The 16,506-nt window shown below is 41.4% G+C and overlaps 1 protein-coding gene across 1 annotated transcript in view; it reads right to left on the reverse strand.

Annotated features, from left to right (window-relative positions):
- The window catches only part of adgrd2 (adhesion G protein-coupled receptor D2), a 46,715-nt gene that overhangs the window by 13,845 nt on the left and 16,364 nt on the right, over positions 1-16,506 (reverse strand). The window contains exons 8-19 of the mRNA XM_086110862.1: positions 15,540-15,651; positions 13,147-13,281; positions 12,660-12,768; positions 12,235-12,340; positions 12,093-12,148; positions 11,791-11,917; positions 11,518-11,621; positions 11,178-11,280; positions 6,705-6,858; positions 4,290-4,423; positions 3,691-3,806; positions 1,562-1,682 (exon numbers count right to left, since the gene is read on the reverse strand). Coding sequence (XP_085966988.1) covers positions 1,562-1,682; positions 3,691-3,806; positions 4,290-4,423; positions 6,705-6,858; positions 11,178-11,280; positions 11,518-11,621; positions 11,791-11,917; positions 12,093-12,148; positions 12,235-12,340; positions 12,660-12,768; positions 13,147-13,281; positions 15,540-15,651 — 1,377 coding nt within the window. The remainder of the gene's footprint in view (positions 1-1,561; positions 1,683-3,690; positions 3,807-4,289; positions 4,424-6,704; positions 6,859-11,177; positions 11,281-11,517; positions 11,622-11,790; positions 11,918-12,092; positions 12,149-12,234; positions 12,341-12,659; positions 12,769-13,146; positions 13,282-15,539; positions 15,652-16,506) is intronic.

Here is a 16,506-nt window from a genome sequence, read left to right on the forward strand (position 1 = left end):
TAACTCAAATTCACTGGTCGTATCTTCGCTCTCTTTTCACCATACACACCACCACACACACTCACACACACACACACACACACACACACACACACACACACACACACACATGCACACACACACACGCGTTTCATTCCAGCAGTCTAATTAACGATTTCATTCCGAAAGTCCGCACTATTTCTGGTTGATATTTTCAAGTTCCTGCCCCAAAATGACTGCGACGCTCTGCAACAAATTCAACTCCCATCGTTCATCCTACTATCACTGTTTTTAATAGTTAGTGAGGGATACTTTGATGTACCTCCAGGATTTGGAGCCAGTTATTTCAGACATGCACACACACGTAAAGGGATTCATTCAGCAATTTACAGTGTGAGTGTTCAACAGTGCTACAATATTGCTCAGCAACAAGTAAGTGATGCAGAGTGACACAGCTACAGCAATGAATACTGTTATAATGTGCTTCTCAATTATTTTCTTTTATGCTTCCCACTAGGAAGAGGAAAAGATTTTGCAGCCGATGCCCCCCAAATCTCGGCCACGCCTGTAAATAGAATCATTTGTTGATAAAACTGTACTAAACCTCTGCATTACATTTTATTTGAATTCTCAACATTGAAAAAAACACAAAAGAATAAAATATAGAACACATTACAAATAACTGTAAACATTATTTTAGTCTCTCTCCAACTTTCATCTCATCTCTGTCAAATAGTTTTCAAGAGAGTCTCATGAGGGTTTACTCCCTGCTCTTCATATCTTGGTGCCGTGTGAGTGCATGCTGGGTGCATACATAAATAAATAAAGAAATAAATAAAACATCTACACTTTAGAGCTAATAGCTCTGTGTACACTCTGACAATAAGTGCGCTACTGCCACCTACTGTAGTGGATGTACAAATATACTTCATTCCCCTCCCAAAGAGATGTGCAACATAGTAAAATGTCCCGATGAAATTATGAGTCATCTGTCAGTAGTGCTGATCCAAGGGATGGAGCTGCAAAAGGCATGGTCCGGTGACCTCATTTGTTAAAGGGTGCATAGAACAGGTTCTAAATTTGTACGTACAACTGAAATTTAGAGTGCGCCTAAGCTGTCAACCGGTTGAGGGTGTCCCCTGCCTACGGCGCAAAGACGGCTGGGATAGGCTCCAGCAACCCCCGCGACCCTTGTGAGGATAAAGTGGATCGGAAAATGGATGGTTGGATGGATGGATAAATTTGGTGTATATTTTAGGGTTCAAAAAAATACAGAGCGCATCAGAATATAGTACCGGTACTAGGGTATTTTTACTTGTATCCGTGCTGGGGCTTGGCCTCTAACCCCTGTAAATAGCAAGGCATCACTGTATTGATAATGTCTACTGTCATACTAGCCACGAACCCCCAAGACGAGAGAATCATCAAGATATTTGAAGTAATATTAGAAATAATGGACCTTTCAGTATGTAGTGTACTGCAAATCACAAAAGATGCACATGGCAAACTATATTTGCAATTCGATGGGAAGACACAGGTTATCAATTTGCAAATTGAAGAACAAAACAAAATCAAAACTTACTTGGAAGGCATTAAGAGCACTGAAGATATATGCAATTACAACAGACAGGTGGACCAGTACTCCGCACAGCCAGGTCAGGCCCAGGACGGGCAGGAGAATGAGAACAGGTCGAGTCACAGCCCTACAAACACAGGAGAATGTGCACTCATCATAGAACAGTGGTGCCCACACTTTTTGGACCGAAGATCTACTTTTCGATCAACTAACCTCCCGGGATCTACCCTTACCGGCACGCGCGTGCACACACACACACACACACACACGCACGCACGCACGCCATGATAACGAACAGCCTGAAACTGAGGCATGCGATGCACTTTTGCAGCCTGCTAACTATCGTAGCTCACACGTGCCATTTTAAAGTGCTTGTCGGGGGCCCTCCTAGATTCCTATTCTTTGCCCGTGCCCTCGGTGAATTGTACACGAAGCAAACTCTGAATGAGAATAATGACGATAAAAGATAGACCGCAACAGCTCTGATCACAAGCTGCAATTGCAGACTGCTGAGCGCTAACAACTTCCGGTGACGTAATCACGCGCCATCGGAAATTCAAGATTTACCTGCTTTATTTTATTTTTAAACCGTTTTTTTGTGACAATGAGACTGATAGGATGATTAGGGTGCAGCGTACATGAACACAAAAAAATATATTACTAACATGTACAAAGACACAACTGGTCGTTTTGTTTTTTTTCTCCTCGACACTCCTCGGATCTACTTGGGACCTGTCTTAGATCTACCGGTAGATCAGGATCGACGTAATAGGCACCCCTGTCATAGAAGGTCATAAGAAGGTCTTTCAGGCCTTTCAAAATGAAGTTTTACCCATTTTAAACAAGTCTCAGTACACGGTGAAAATCTGAAGTCCAAATGTTTTAAGGGATTTGAAAGGGTTTTTTTTCGGGTGGGGTGCGGGGGGTGGTAAAATACCTCTTTAATAAACACTCCAAATCTTCACTGAACACTTTTTTTGCAATCCGTTTTTCAATAATCCTAGAGTTTATACATCCCCTAACCTTTTTAAGGGATGAGGCAAAAACTGTTTCTTTTGTTCAAACCACAATTGTTGTTGTGCCGCTGCACCTGGGGAAGATTGAGTTTTCAGATAGTGCTGTATCTGCAAGGACAAAGCCAGAACTCACTTTACTCTCTTTTATGTTCAAAAATTGTTACCATCTCCAGAGTGCGCATAACACTCCAGCGCTGGCACAGACTTTTAGCCTGTTTGTGAAGGAATGAGGAGACACAATAATAGTGGGGATGGCGACGTGGTATGTTTCATGTTGAGCTGAAGGACGTTTGGCTGAATGGGAGACCAGAATATAATGTCCCCTCACACATTAGCAATATGTCCTGAGTTGTATGCAAAAAATAATTGGGCTTATATTCTGGGCTCCGGGTAGGCTAAATCAATTTTTCCACACCAAACTCTTCCAAGCATGCCTTGATAGATCTGGCGATCCTAAAGTGTTGCCACAAACAATACAAAATCAAAAGCTTTCATCAGAACGAATAATGGTTTCTTCACTTTAAAACATAGAAACAATAACCACGATTGCACTAGTGAGTGGGGGACCATCATTAAACTTCTGCCTCGCATCTATCGCCTAAAACACAGCTGTAAAGAGCAAACACTCATGAAAAAAAGCAAACATGTACTGTACGTTTCCTATTTGTAGTTTGATTTTGGTTTTCGTGATATCCCGTCAAGACAAAGAATGAGCTCCTGAAATGTGTATTGTGTCTGCATCCAGAGTTCTTCATTAACGGCATATGAAATACATGAGTAACATTCAGTCACATCTGACAATCACTTGACCTTTCTACTCACTGTCTGCCTCATAACCTCGAGTTAAGACACGTTTCGTGTGTAAATGGTTAATGTAAATAATATGGTTCGCGTTAAGCATACATAAGAGTATGTTGTACTGGGACCAGGTGTTAAACTGATAAGCCCAAACAACTCCCACAGAAGACTCCCGAACCACAGCTCATAATCTCTCCACTGTCTCTATTGAACATAGTTTGCTGGAAAAACAAGGAAACGCCACTTTTGTGGGTGTAAGGGTTTGTGCTTCACTGGAAGAAAGACATACACGTCGTGCATTTTTTTTCCATTTGAGCTTACCAGGTGAGGTCAAAGGTCTGCATTTTGGATGCTGAGCTTGGACTGAGCATCTTAGCGCGACGACGGGCGCTGGAAACAGTCACCATGACAACCCGACACAACACAACTGAATTGACCTGCAAGTGGAGGACAGCATCAACATTATTTCATACAAAGTGGCCGTACAGCTCCACTTGGCCTCAGGCTCATGGCAAGAGACCTGAGAAGACTCCGCTCCGCATGAATACTTCCAACACATGCACATGTCTTTTTTTTGTCTTATGCAATGAACACTTTTTTTTAATGTTATTTTTTATCTCCAATAGACTCTGAAGCTCGCTCTAAAAAGATTTTGCAAGATGGGTCAAAGACAAAGAATCTTTGAAGTGTCGTTTACATAGAATTCCCCAAAACATCACAATAACAGCTTTCCTTCATGCAATACATCAGGACACCATTTCAAAATCATTTCATATATCCATCCATAATTTACGCACACACACACACGCGCACGCACACACACACACACACGCATGCACACACACACACACGCACACACACACACACACAAACGCACACAAATACACGTACATGCTTAGGGATTAAATGGCGTCACATACCGCTAAAACAAATATCACGGGTCCCACAAAAGACCAGATTGTGCCAGTCTTCAGATTGAGCCAGCAGTGACCATCGGCCTTGTACTCATTCACTGAAGCTGCCAGTGTTACGACAACTATTAGAACAGGTAGTCCTGCAAAACAATTCAATCATAATGTATTAAGAAGAGTGGTGGTTTAGGTACATTAAAAAAAAAAAAAGCAGCACATTGAAAGACATATTTACAGAACAGTGACTGCTTCGGCATCTCATAATCGGACTATTTAGTCTGTTCTTCATCGCCAAGCGTATTTTGTCTAACGCTCAGCACATCTGCATGGAGAGGTGCAGGAAACATCTCAATATTGTTGTGCCTATTCACATTCTGTTCTCAGCTCCTTATACAATATAACACAATTGACACAATTGGGGACGTGAACATGGACAGCTGCAGGATGTTTCACAAATGCTACAGACTGGGTTAAGGTTCAAACACAACAATGCATCTTCTTAATTTCAACAAAGCATGATGACTTTTTACATAATTCATGTTAATACAACACTACTTTGTATTGAACATTTCATGTCAGCGTTAGTGTGTGTGTGTGTGTGTGTGTGTGTGTGTGTGTGCATAATACGATTAAATTCTGATGTACAAGTAAGCTAAAGCAGACTTTTCTTTCCACAGCCACCTCCGGTCTCTCTCAATGTGAAAGAGGAGAGCAGCAATCTTCAGATTCTGTCCTGAATGATCAAGGTCCTCACATACTCTCGTTGGTCAAGCCTCAAAATGCTGCGGAAGAAAATACTTTTCACGACTTGTACTTCTGGCAGAGTCGAGAGCGTGGACAAGCTTGACCTTATGGCAGCAACCAAGCTTCTGCTCTTACTGTACAATGAGCGAATAGCTTGTAGAAGTGAGCCCCCTGGATGTCATACTCCTGGAGCACCCCCACAAAGCACCACTACGTTTGGCCTTTATAGTGTTCTGGGGTCACGTGCCTTTTCCAAATTCAACGGCCCTTTTCTGTTCCTGTATGACTGTGCCCAGTGCCAGACAAATGTCTATACAAGCTGTCCACACCACCAGCTCGCCAGTAAGACACGATGCCACCAAAGCATAGGCACATGCTGTCATTGAGTCCCCTTGAAAATATGATTGCAGGAGAAGCAGGAAGAAGCTGTGCGTCAACCCCACCAAGGCACATATCTGCTGCCATAGGCACTGGTGCGTCCCTCTTGGAGGACACCACGTGCTCAGAGTGACCCCAACAACTCAGCATTCCACCCTTGCGGATGGCCAAAGTTGACATGTATGTTTATTTTTTTCAGTGGGATTTTATGTAGCACACAGCTTTCTTTTCTGCTTTTCAGTGGGATAGAATGTGAAAATTCATACACAGAATTTATCATACTCCTATAAATTATACTCTGACGGTGCAGGTCTACCTACCTACTAAAGTGACCACTGAGTGTATATGTGTAAATATAAGGGAGGTGAAGAAGAATGACCTCCCGCTGAACATTCGGCAAGCCTCCTCGCTGCCCATCTTCAAATCCCTCCTCAAAACTCACTTGTATTCTTTGGCATTCGACTCAGCATGACTTAGATTTGTTCTTGGTTTTACTGTTCGGTGCTTTCTACCGTCTTTGTTACCGATTTGTTTTACTGTTTATCGTATATGTTAAATTGCTCCATGTACAGCACTTTGTATGCAGCCATGGCTGTTCGAAAGTGCTCTATAAATACAATTGAATTGAATTGAATTGAAAAAAAAATTAACGATTTCAATAGGGAAAAATTGGTTTTGAGTTTAAAGATGTGAGTGCGAGAAGTGAGAACGAATTTAACCTAATCAAATCACTCCTGTTTAAATATTTTGAGATATATATGAAATCATATTTTATTTGAAAGATATAGCTTCATCTGTTTATTTACTATATTTATTCTACAAATATATTGCTAATGCTTTAATTTATATTGCACTTATATTGAACTGTGTACAGTTCTTTTCTGAAACATTTATTTTGTGCAATAAAACACTTTATTCCCCCCCCCCCCCCCTCCAACTTTGCTGCTGTAGACTGCAAATTTCCCCAGTGTGGGACAAATAAAGGTTATCTCATCTTATCTTATCAACTCACCATATCATACAGATGAGGATTCCACCCGACACCTGCCTGATCTATCAATGAATCGATAGAGATCTAGGGGTTGTGTATCTCTCCAATAAAAGCAGATTTGAAACATATTTCGAAACATGGAGTGCGATATGATGATAGGATGTTTTTTGAAGTGGAAGATTTTACACCAACGCGCATATATATATATATATATATATATATATACACACACACACACACACATATATATGTTGTTTTTATGCTGACCGTGTTGATGGACAGTAAGAAATTATGAATAAGTATGTGCTTACCCCAGCCAATGATGTAGTACAATTTCATTCTGCGGTCTTCACTGATGTTGACAGACACTACTTTGCTCCACAACAGCAAACCTTCAACCAGCATCCAGGAAAAAGAGGCCATGAAGAAGAGATGGAGCAGCGCGGTCACCACAAAACAGGCACCCTGCAGGAATCAGAATGTAGAGAAATCATCATGTCAACAACAGATGACTTTCTTCTTGATCTGTCTTTTTCCTGTCGTAGCATCCTTGTCGGCTATGGAAACAGTTCCATCAAAGGCAAGCAATGAAAAGAATGGCCTTTGGCTTAGCATCGCCAGAGGCACTCAGTTCAAAAGGAGCGTGTCATATCTACTACCTATTCCTTTTCTCTCTCTGTTGTTCAATGGAGTGAACTCATGTACACTCCTCTTGAACATGCTAATTTTGGTACAGCATACAGTTATTTTGGTAAAGCCCTTTCCAAACGGCAACCAAACATAAAGAAACAAGAAAGCACACAAACTAGTACTGTCACCTGAGCAAACCAGCTGCTCACCACTATCCCCGCCGAGCACCAGCAAGGGAATTTTGTCTGTACAGTTGCAAGCTATTTTATATTTGTCATGTCATGTCATTTTTTGAAACCGCTTACCCAGTACTGGGTTGCGGGGGGAGGGGTTCTGGAGTCTATCCCAGATGACTTCAGGGGAAACCCTGACGGCACCCTGAAGCGGTCGCCAGCCAGTCACAGGGCACGCATAGAGACAAACAACCATCTTTCTATGTACCAGTAGATTAAAGCGTCACACTTTATATACTGATTTATTACCTACTGCTGCATTGCATACTGATAGGAGGAATATCACTGTTTTGTTTGTTTTTGTAAATCTCCAAAGAATTACAAAATAAAAATAAAATACAACATCAGGTCCTTAAAAAGTGCTTAGGTTAACATATCAAAAACAGTAAGAATTTTCTGAGCAATACAAGTCCTCTTCACTGAACTTGCTTCAGATAATAAACAATAAAAAAACAGATCCTTAAATCACAGTGCTGTAAGTTAGCACTTCAGAAGTAACACTGTTCATCATGACAAACTAAAAGTGCTGAAATAAACATCAATCACTTCTCGTGAACAGGACATATCAACTATGGCTCGTACTTGGGTGTTAGCGAGTTTAGTTTGCCGAAGAGCTTTGCTATGTATGGCTCGCTCACTATATTGCAAACACTTGCGGTCCTAACGATAACTGTGGCTGCACTCGTGACTGGGTGCTTAGCATTGATGTGGGAAGCTAAATTTAAGCTGCTTCGGTGGTAAGCAAACTCCTTACAAATTAGGCACAACACTCTACCTTTATCAATTGTGTCGTCAGGGCGTTTTTGGAATGGAAATTTTCCATTCATTGTGCCGAGAACTCTCACATGCTGCTCAATTTTCACCTCTCCACTCCTCACCGCTGCTTACGAAGCCCACCCAACTCCAAGGGGAGCCTATCAGCTTCGGCTAAACAAGCCCCAACATAATGACAGCCAATCAATGTCTGCTTCAGGCTGTGACTGACAGTTGTTTCCTCACCCTCAACAACTCGAACACAGGAAGCCAACACATAAAAAAAGCTATAAGAAAAAGGCAACCCTCCTACAGAAACAATAAAGGCAGAAATCAAAATTTAGATTAACGCGCCAAATGTGACTGTAATTAATTAATCGCAATTAACGCAATCATTTGACACCTCTACTCTCAACAGCTTTCATTGCCTCGTCTTTGTAGTAAAGAGTAGGGGTGAGCATATTTCCAATAAAATACGATTCGATACGTATCTTGACACATTTCAAGGGAGGTTCATTTTAAAGTGATACGATTTGGTTTCATCCAGTGGAATTCTGATTCGATTCAACGTGGTGCGGCTCAGTTCCAGAGCAATATGAGTCAACGAGTTTCTTATTATTTTACAATATGAATGAACTGTGGGTGGCCCAGTGATCAAGTGGTTAGCACGTCAACCTCACGGTGCAGAGGTTCGGGGTTCGGTTCTGGCTGCGGCCTCCCTGTGTTGAGTTTGCATGTTCTCCTCGGGCCTGCGCGGGTTTTCTCCCGGTACTCTGATTTCCTCCCACATTCCAAAAACATGCATGGCAGGCTGATTGAACACTCTAAATTGTCTTTTAGGAGTGATTGTGAGCGCAAATGTTTTTTCTTCTCAGTGTGCGCTGCGATTGGCTGGTAACTGGTTCAGGGTGCCCATTGCCTACTGCCCGAAGACAGCTGGTATAGGATCCAGCATGCCCCGCGACGCTTGTGAGGATAAAGCGGATCCGAAAATGGATGCAATATGGAATGAACTGTTAAAGAGATAATATATATAGTATAAATATCCTGATCCTCACGAGGGTCGCGAGCATGCCGGAGCCTATCCCAGCCGTGTTTGCACAGAAGTCAGGGGACACCCTGAACTGGTTGCCATCCAATCGCAGGGCACGCATAGACAAACAATAACCACTCCCAATCATAATCACACCTTGGGGCACCTTTGAGTGATCAGTTAACCTACCGTGTATGTTTTTGGAATGTGGGAGGAAACCGGGATACCTGGAGAAAAGTCACGCACAACATGCAAACACCACACAGGAAGCCCGAAGATAGGATTGTAACCTTGGGACCTATGCACTCTGAGGCAGATGTGCTAATCAGTCGAGCGCCGTGCCACCCGTAACATGCAAACTCCACACAGGAAGGTCGGGGCCCGCAGTAGATCCCTTGAGATATATATACAGTATATACAGTATGTGTGTGTGTAAACATCCTAAGCAGTCAATATATAAATATGAATATCAATATGTGTCTCTCAATTCAAAGACCAATTCATATATTTTAATGTGGAAAAGTTTTGATTTTCCATTTTCAAAACAGTTTTTGAGATTTGAAGGAAGTTGGTGTCATGTTCCATATTCGGCAGCAGATGGCACGCGCTCACTTCTGCCGCCTGCACACATGCTACCTATTTGTCAGTGATTGCACCTGCTATATCTAGGCGCTCCGGCGGTCGACTCATTGCCGGAGTATTGCATGCCGTGCCACTGCTGTTGCTCATGATCATAGATATCGTTCGATACCTTTCGCGGTTAGTTATATCGTCGTTGTCCCAAGGGAATCTTTATATAATCGTTGCGTGAACTAGTACTTGTGCTAACCTATCTTCCTTGCCGTTTTTTGCAAGCGTTTTCTGTTGTCGCGTTTCTTCATCTCCTGGTTCTCGTTTTTTACCAGCGTTTTCTGTTGTCGCGTTCCTTATTTCCTGGCTATCGTTTCTGACCAGCGTTTTCTGTTGTCGCGTTCCTTATTTCCTGGCTATCGTTTCTGACCAGCGTTTTCTGTTGTTTATTAGGCGGGATTTTGTTTATAAGAAATATTATTGTTTTTACAAAGTCCTTGTCGGTGTCTGCTATTTCGGGGATCCGCTTATTTTCGTTTTCTCGGTTACGTACAAAGCAGTTCCCTTTTCCTGCTTCGTACGTAACGTGACAGTTGGTGCTTCTTCACTTTTTTCGACTAAATCCTCTGCACATGCAAGTGGTGATGTGTTTTCAGAGTACTTTGAGGCCAGCTCCAGTTATATAGTGTCAATGCAAATCATTGTTATATTGTCCCATTTATAGATGCTAAAGTCATTCATTAAATGTCATTCAGTGGCTTAGTGATCAAGTGTTGCCACCAGGAATTAAAAAAAAAAAGATACAACCAATGCGCTCACTTTTTTCTTAACACTCTGCCTCATCACAACCACTTGCTCCGGCTGTCATGGTAACGAAAGCCATACTTGACATTCGCCTCGCTGAGCAAGAGCTCGTCTTCTGAAGACAGGACTGCCTCCTCAAAACAGGCACGTTTCAGCTAGACTTGAAAATGTGGGTATAACGCACGTGATTGTTGAAAATGATATTTAATATTATGACAAAAGAATGCCACAGACGTTATCGGGTCACCTTGGAACTGATGTAAATTGTGGAGTCATTTTAATATATAACATGTCTCCCTTAAATTGAGTGAGACCAAATAGAGTGGCTGTGATTGATATTAAGAGCACGTACTGTCAGGATTAAAGTGTGTTGCCGTATTCTCGCGCTATCACATAGATGAACTCTTGGAAATGTGTTGATTACACCCTTGTTTTGGCTACGTTATGTTTAGAATTCAGTTAACATTCTGTTCGAATTGAAAGTGGAATTCTCCATTTACCTCTGTCAATTGTTTTACCTCATCTTTTCAAGAGACAATCAAATTGTAGCACAGACTTCTATACTCCCCAGTTAGATGTCACCTGTGCAATCAGTCTGAGATGACTTAATTCACCCGTTAAAACTCATTTGGATGACATCCTGATTTTCATCTTCCTCCTGACATGCGTCATTTCCTTTGTGCATGCTGTCTTCTTTATCAACCAACTCAGAGTACTCTTCAATTGTTGTCAACCTTGTGTGACTTGCACTATATTCTCACCTCATTGGCAGATGCCCAGTCGCTGCACATTAACAGCAACTCAGCAATGCTGAGAGCGACAATCAGGTTCTTATGGACAGTGGTACGGTCCGATTTAGGAACCCTACATAAAGGCAAACAAATGAATGAAGAGGAATATTAGTTCAAGGCCATTAGCGCAATATTACATCGTCATCACGGATCTTATCGTACATCCATTGGGAATGTTCAGTATTTGAAAAGGAAATTCTCTGAATCTCTTCAACAACTTTTTTTCCCGACGCGAATCTGGCCGGGGTTTTTGAAAGGCTTTCCAACCTCTGCGCTTTAAAGGGTGTGCTCTGTGATATTTGTGACTCACCCCACAGCAATGAAGAGGATGAAGGTGAAGAGGAGGCCACACAGAGACACTCCACAGCCAATGAACGTCAGCACCTGCAAAGCTTTTTTGTTTTCTGGGCTCGGCTAAAACACACACACGCAAACACACGCGCATGGACACGCCCACACACACATACACGCGCGCACACACAAAACGCATCCCCCACACAGAGTACATAATAAACCGATGAGCTGTACATAGCAGCAAACACTGATTTTAAGAAAAAAAGTCTGAATACAGAGTGAAGGTTACCTGGGCTTCATAGACCTGAAGTAGCAATGCAAAATTGGTAGTGTGATTGCAGTAGCACACAGTGTAGCCATATTGTTTGGAAACGACCTCGCACCCTTTGGTATTCCACCACCCACCAGCCTCTGGACTAGATAGACACAGATATGGATTTATCTCAACCCATACAGGAATGTGGAAGAATAGAAATATTCAAATCACTTGAACGTTTTGGGAGCATTGTCATTGTTTTGATGTTACAGTGAGATAACTTTGGTATTCGAAAGGCATCCAAAAATTGTTATTTTGTTCCAAAGTGTTCTTACGTGATCTTAAAATCCCAGAAAGCGCACACTGGATCATATACGGCACCAGCAGTGTTCTATGACATACACAGAGCCAATACAATAAATGTGATTGAAAGGAAAATTGTGAATAAACTGTACTCAAATGCGCTTTTCTTTTCACCTGCATTTTGTGACGGAGTTGAAAGTGGACCGCTGTACTGACGTGCTGGTTGTCTCCCAGCACTGTTGTGGATATGACGGAGGAGCCCAGAATCGTACCCAAATACCTAAAGTGCATACATTCATTTTACAACTCTCAATATTGTGACAATGCGTGCACCTGCAAATAATTACATTCAATCACTGCCAAATAAAATTGGACATAGTTTATGAATAAAGTATCCTGTACAGCAATGCCACATCGCTGTTGTCAAAATATTGCTCAGCGGGCCTCATTGGATTGTCCTAACTAAACTCTTGTTAGTAAAAGCTACTAAAGCAGATGTTTGTATCTTGAAATTGCAAGATAACCTGCAATGTTGACAGCTCAAATGAGGATTGGATAAGAAAAGAAAACTGTTCAATGCATTCTTGTAGTACAGCTACCTTTGGCTGCCATCCGTGACAGTTGGAACCATGCTGATGTTTCCTTCCGGATTGAAAAGAGGCCGCAGAGATCCATACCACGTGTTGACCAGGGTGAGTTTATGGAATCCTGTTCATCAGGCACAAAAACAGGTTAAAAAGTGATACCCGGCTTGCACCAGACTAATAAATGAAACAATACTTAGGAAGTGTTCTTTTTTGTTTTGTTTTGTGTTGGGTTTTTTTTTTTGTTAGTTTTTGCATAACCCAAGTGCGTGCCTACATCTGCACTTCACTGTGCGACCTTGGAAGGAGAAAACATGAATGCTACTACACATTCTCAAGTCTGTTCATAGTCGAAGCATTCGCTGGTACGGCTGAATGTGTCTCATTTGCAAACCAAGTGCTGTGACTATGTTGTGACAAATACTGTAAATCTAAATGTGCAATTGACTTAATTGAATGGAAGTGAAAGAAATTGATTGGCTCATGGACTGTGACCATTTACCTTTGTTAAGGAGATCCTGGATCTTTTGATGAGGGACTGAAATACAGTCGGAGTAAGAATGTTTCTCAGCCTCAGGCCCACAGAAACTGGTTCCTTTGGGTGATTCCTGAAGCCTCTGCTGCTGCACGGATAATTCTGTAACAACAGCAGAGCAAAGCAGATTGAAGTTGGGACATTGCTTTCAGAGACCGTATTACGGAAAATACTTTGTTATTGAGTCGATTTGTCAGGTGTCTTGCACCATCCTTATAAAACACTTGGTCCTGGCATTACAAAATTCTGTCTAACCTGAAAAAAACACATTCAATTGAGGTGTATTTTTCAGTTCTCTGTAGCAAATGTTTCAACAATTGTGGGCTGATCAACAATACAAGTGCAATGTAACAAAATTAAAGAGGGGAAACTATTTTGTGTCCCAAAAAAGGTTGTTCCACATTGGGCACTGAATTTCAGAGTTTCAACTTGTTTTGGTTTGTTTTTCTAAAGAGTTGGAAGTCTTTTAGTGCAAAAATTGGATCAGTCCCCAATTTTCAATTGAATTACAATGATTTGGGTGAATTCAGCACATCAAATGTGACATAAAACCCTTCATCCTTAAAGTATCTCACCAAGCAATGAATGCTAGCGTATTTTGGGGTTTTTGCCAAAGTTGCATAGATGTTCACAGTTCTTACTTGTCAGAAACAGTATTTCCTGTCCCTTTGTAATGAGTAAAAACTGTCTGCAAACACTTTTGCAACCTTTTACAAACCTTGAAGAGAACAAAAAAAAAAAGAATAATTGCGATGTTCCCAAGCATTCGCCATTCAGTGAAATACCAGCTTAACCGGCTCTTCATTGTAATCACGCTGCAAATCGCTATCCAATGCGATCCTCGACTTTGATAGTCACGTGGTTTGAATTTTTGTTTGGAACATACCTTACATTCAATTTAGTCACAAAACACCGGAACAAGTGATGAGTCCTACAGTACAAATTTGTCAAGACTCACACATTGTCACCCACATTTCATACAACGGACAATAACGAACAATGGCGAGAAAATTAACATGCATCTAGACAGAAAATGTAATACAGAGTACACTCTGAAATTAATTAATACATTATAATAAGACAGCTAAGGTAGGATGCAGTGCACTGGCGGCTCTTGTGAGGATAAGCGGTTTGGATGGATGGGTGTTACCACAGATGTTGGCGGAAAGGTGTGACCTGGAGGTGTTAAAGTATACTATACTCCATAATATCTTAACATGTACATTAGCAATATTACTTTCATGTTGGCACAATCGAGTGCTGTATTTTACTCATTAAAAAAAATATACGGTATCTTTACTAAACATCCAGACAATTGGGGGGACAGAAGAAGAGATACAAGGATCTGCTGGCTGCCAACATGAGGGCCTGTAACATGGAGCCTCAACATTTTGAAGCACTCGCAGATAACAGGGATAATTGGAGGGATGCATGCGAGATGGGGGTAATCAATCATGTGGGGAGATTTGAGGATGCAGCAAGAAGACGCCGAGAGCGCCGACACCGAGTGAGGACCCCGCCATCTGGACAGAGACGAATTAGACTTCGATGCGATGTCTGTGGCAGGACATGCGCGTCAAGAATTGGCCTCTACAGCCACCGCCGTACCCACCTGTGATTACTTCCTGAAGCAGGAAGTGATGTCATCGTCGGCAACGACGGACAGCGTTAAGCAAAAAGTAAGTAAATTCTGGAAATAAAACTGTCATGTCATTTTTGCAACTTTTGCAACTCATTGCAAAGACATCGTATTGAATTTAAAAACACAAATAAATAAATAAATAAACTTGCAGTATTTTGTCCCTCAAAACTATTTATAGAAAGACAGTGTAAAAATGGAAAAGAACCAGTTTAGAGAAATTAATAGTGTTTCTGGTGATCTGTGTTTTTGTTTGTTGTATTTCTTTTTTCATTTTTTTTTTTTCATTGAGATGTAAATGTTCCTGACAGAACATCACCAATTTTCATGTGAGGTAATATTCAGATTGGCATCTCTGGATTTAATTAAGCGGAAGGAGTGAGCGAGAGCAGCGAGCCTGTGTGTAGCAGTCCGAGCAAATGAATAGAAGCAAAATTCTGTATTATTGTTGTTGCTTTTTTGTTGGGGTTTTTTTTGCATTGGCAAAATATTTTCTGTAAACAAATTAAATGAATGGGACACCATGTTAAAATTAATTATTTTTCAGCTTTAAACAACAAAAACACTGATCAAAGCATGCGTTTCAATTCGAGGTCTCATCGAGTTGAGTTTTTCCTTACGAAAAACTTTTAACCAAGAAAGTCCCAAATCACTAAAAAAACGGCGACAGCATTTAAGTTGCATGACTCGAGTCATCCCATCTCTGGTGTGTGACACTCACTGATGTTGGGGCTGTGAAATGTCAGGTGATCCCTGTCTGCCATCAACCCGGGGCTCAAGCTGGTCACCATCCGGTCAATACTCTTCACCACATCCATGGGACCATTCACCACCTATAGCACACGCAACACTGGCAAGTTAGCCACCCTCACTTCAACAGTTTACTAAGCTCAGTTACCAGAAAGACGGCAAGCATGCAGATACACAAAATATTGTGACACCAGACTATTACATGAACTGATGATGGAATGTAATATGGAGTTGATCTCATCTTAAAAGAGATTTCAGTCTTTGAAGAGAGACATTCTATTAGTTTCATAATTCATATTCAGAGGGAACTGATGGGCTGAGTCCCTTTCTCAATATATCGATTAAGAAATGTTTCACAATATTTTTAACCCAGTACTCCATCTCAACCCAAAATGCTTTCAGCACTGTTTACTGTTTCACGAGCCTAAATACAGTTTGGCGAAATAACACTCACAAAGTCCAATGGATAAACCTATAATGCAAGAGTAATCGTGCGTTTTTCCATTGTCAGTTTTGAAACCTCTCATTCGAAACACAATGTTCAGGAGAGCTGAGCCTTGGATACAAGCAGGGGCAGTGTGGCAAGGAGGCGGTTAGAGGAAGAGCATGGCAACAGTTTGTCAAAGAGATGCTCATCCATTGAATCAGGGCTGACATGGCCTTGGAGTGTTGAGAGGCCAGGGGGAAGGGAGGCGAGCGCTGATACGAACATAAGACTTGCCATGAGTTGCCTCCATATGGATCCACAAGCACATCATGTGCAAAGTGGAACGAGGGATTCAGAAAGGATGTGATTCAAGTTTTTTGAGAATGATTTATTATTATTATTATCATCATTATTATTATTATAAATTACAGAACACACTAGTGGTAAGCATGTCTGCCCGACAATTAATTGATGTCCAATTCTCTTCTGTTTCTACTGACTCATCTTAGTG

The sequence above is a fragment of the Hippocampus guttulatus genome, chromosome 5 (assembly GCF_054856545.1).
Source record: "Hippocampus guttulatus isolate MCC_2025c chromosome 5, RoL_Hgut_1.0, whole genome shotgun sequence".
Lineage (NCBI taxonomy): Eukaryota > Metazoa > Chordata > Actinopteri > Syngnathiformes > Syngnathidae > Hippocampus > Hippocampus guttulatus.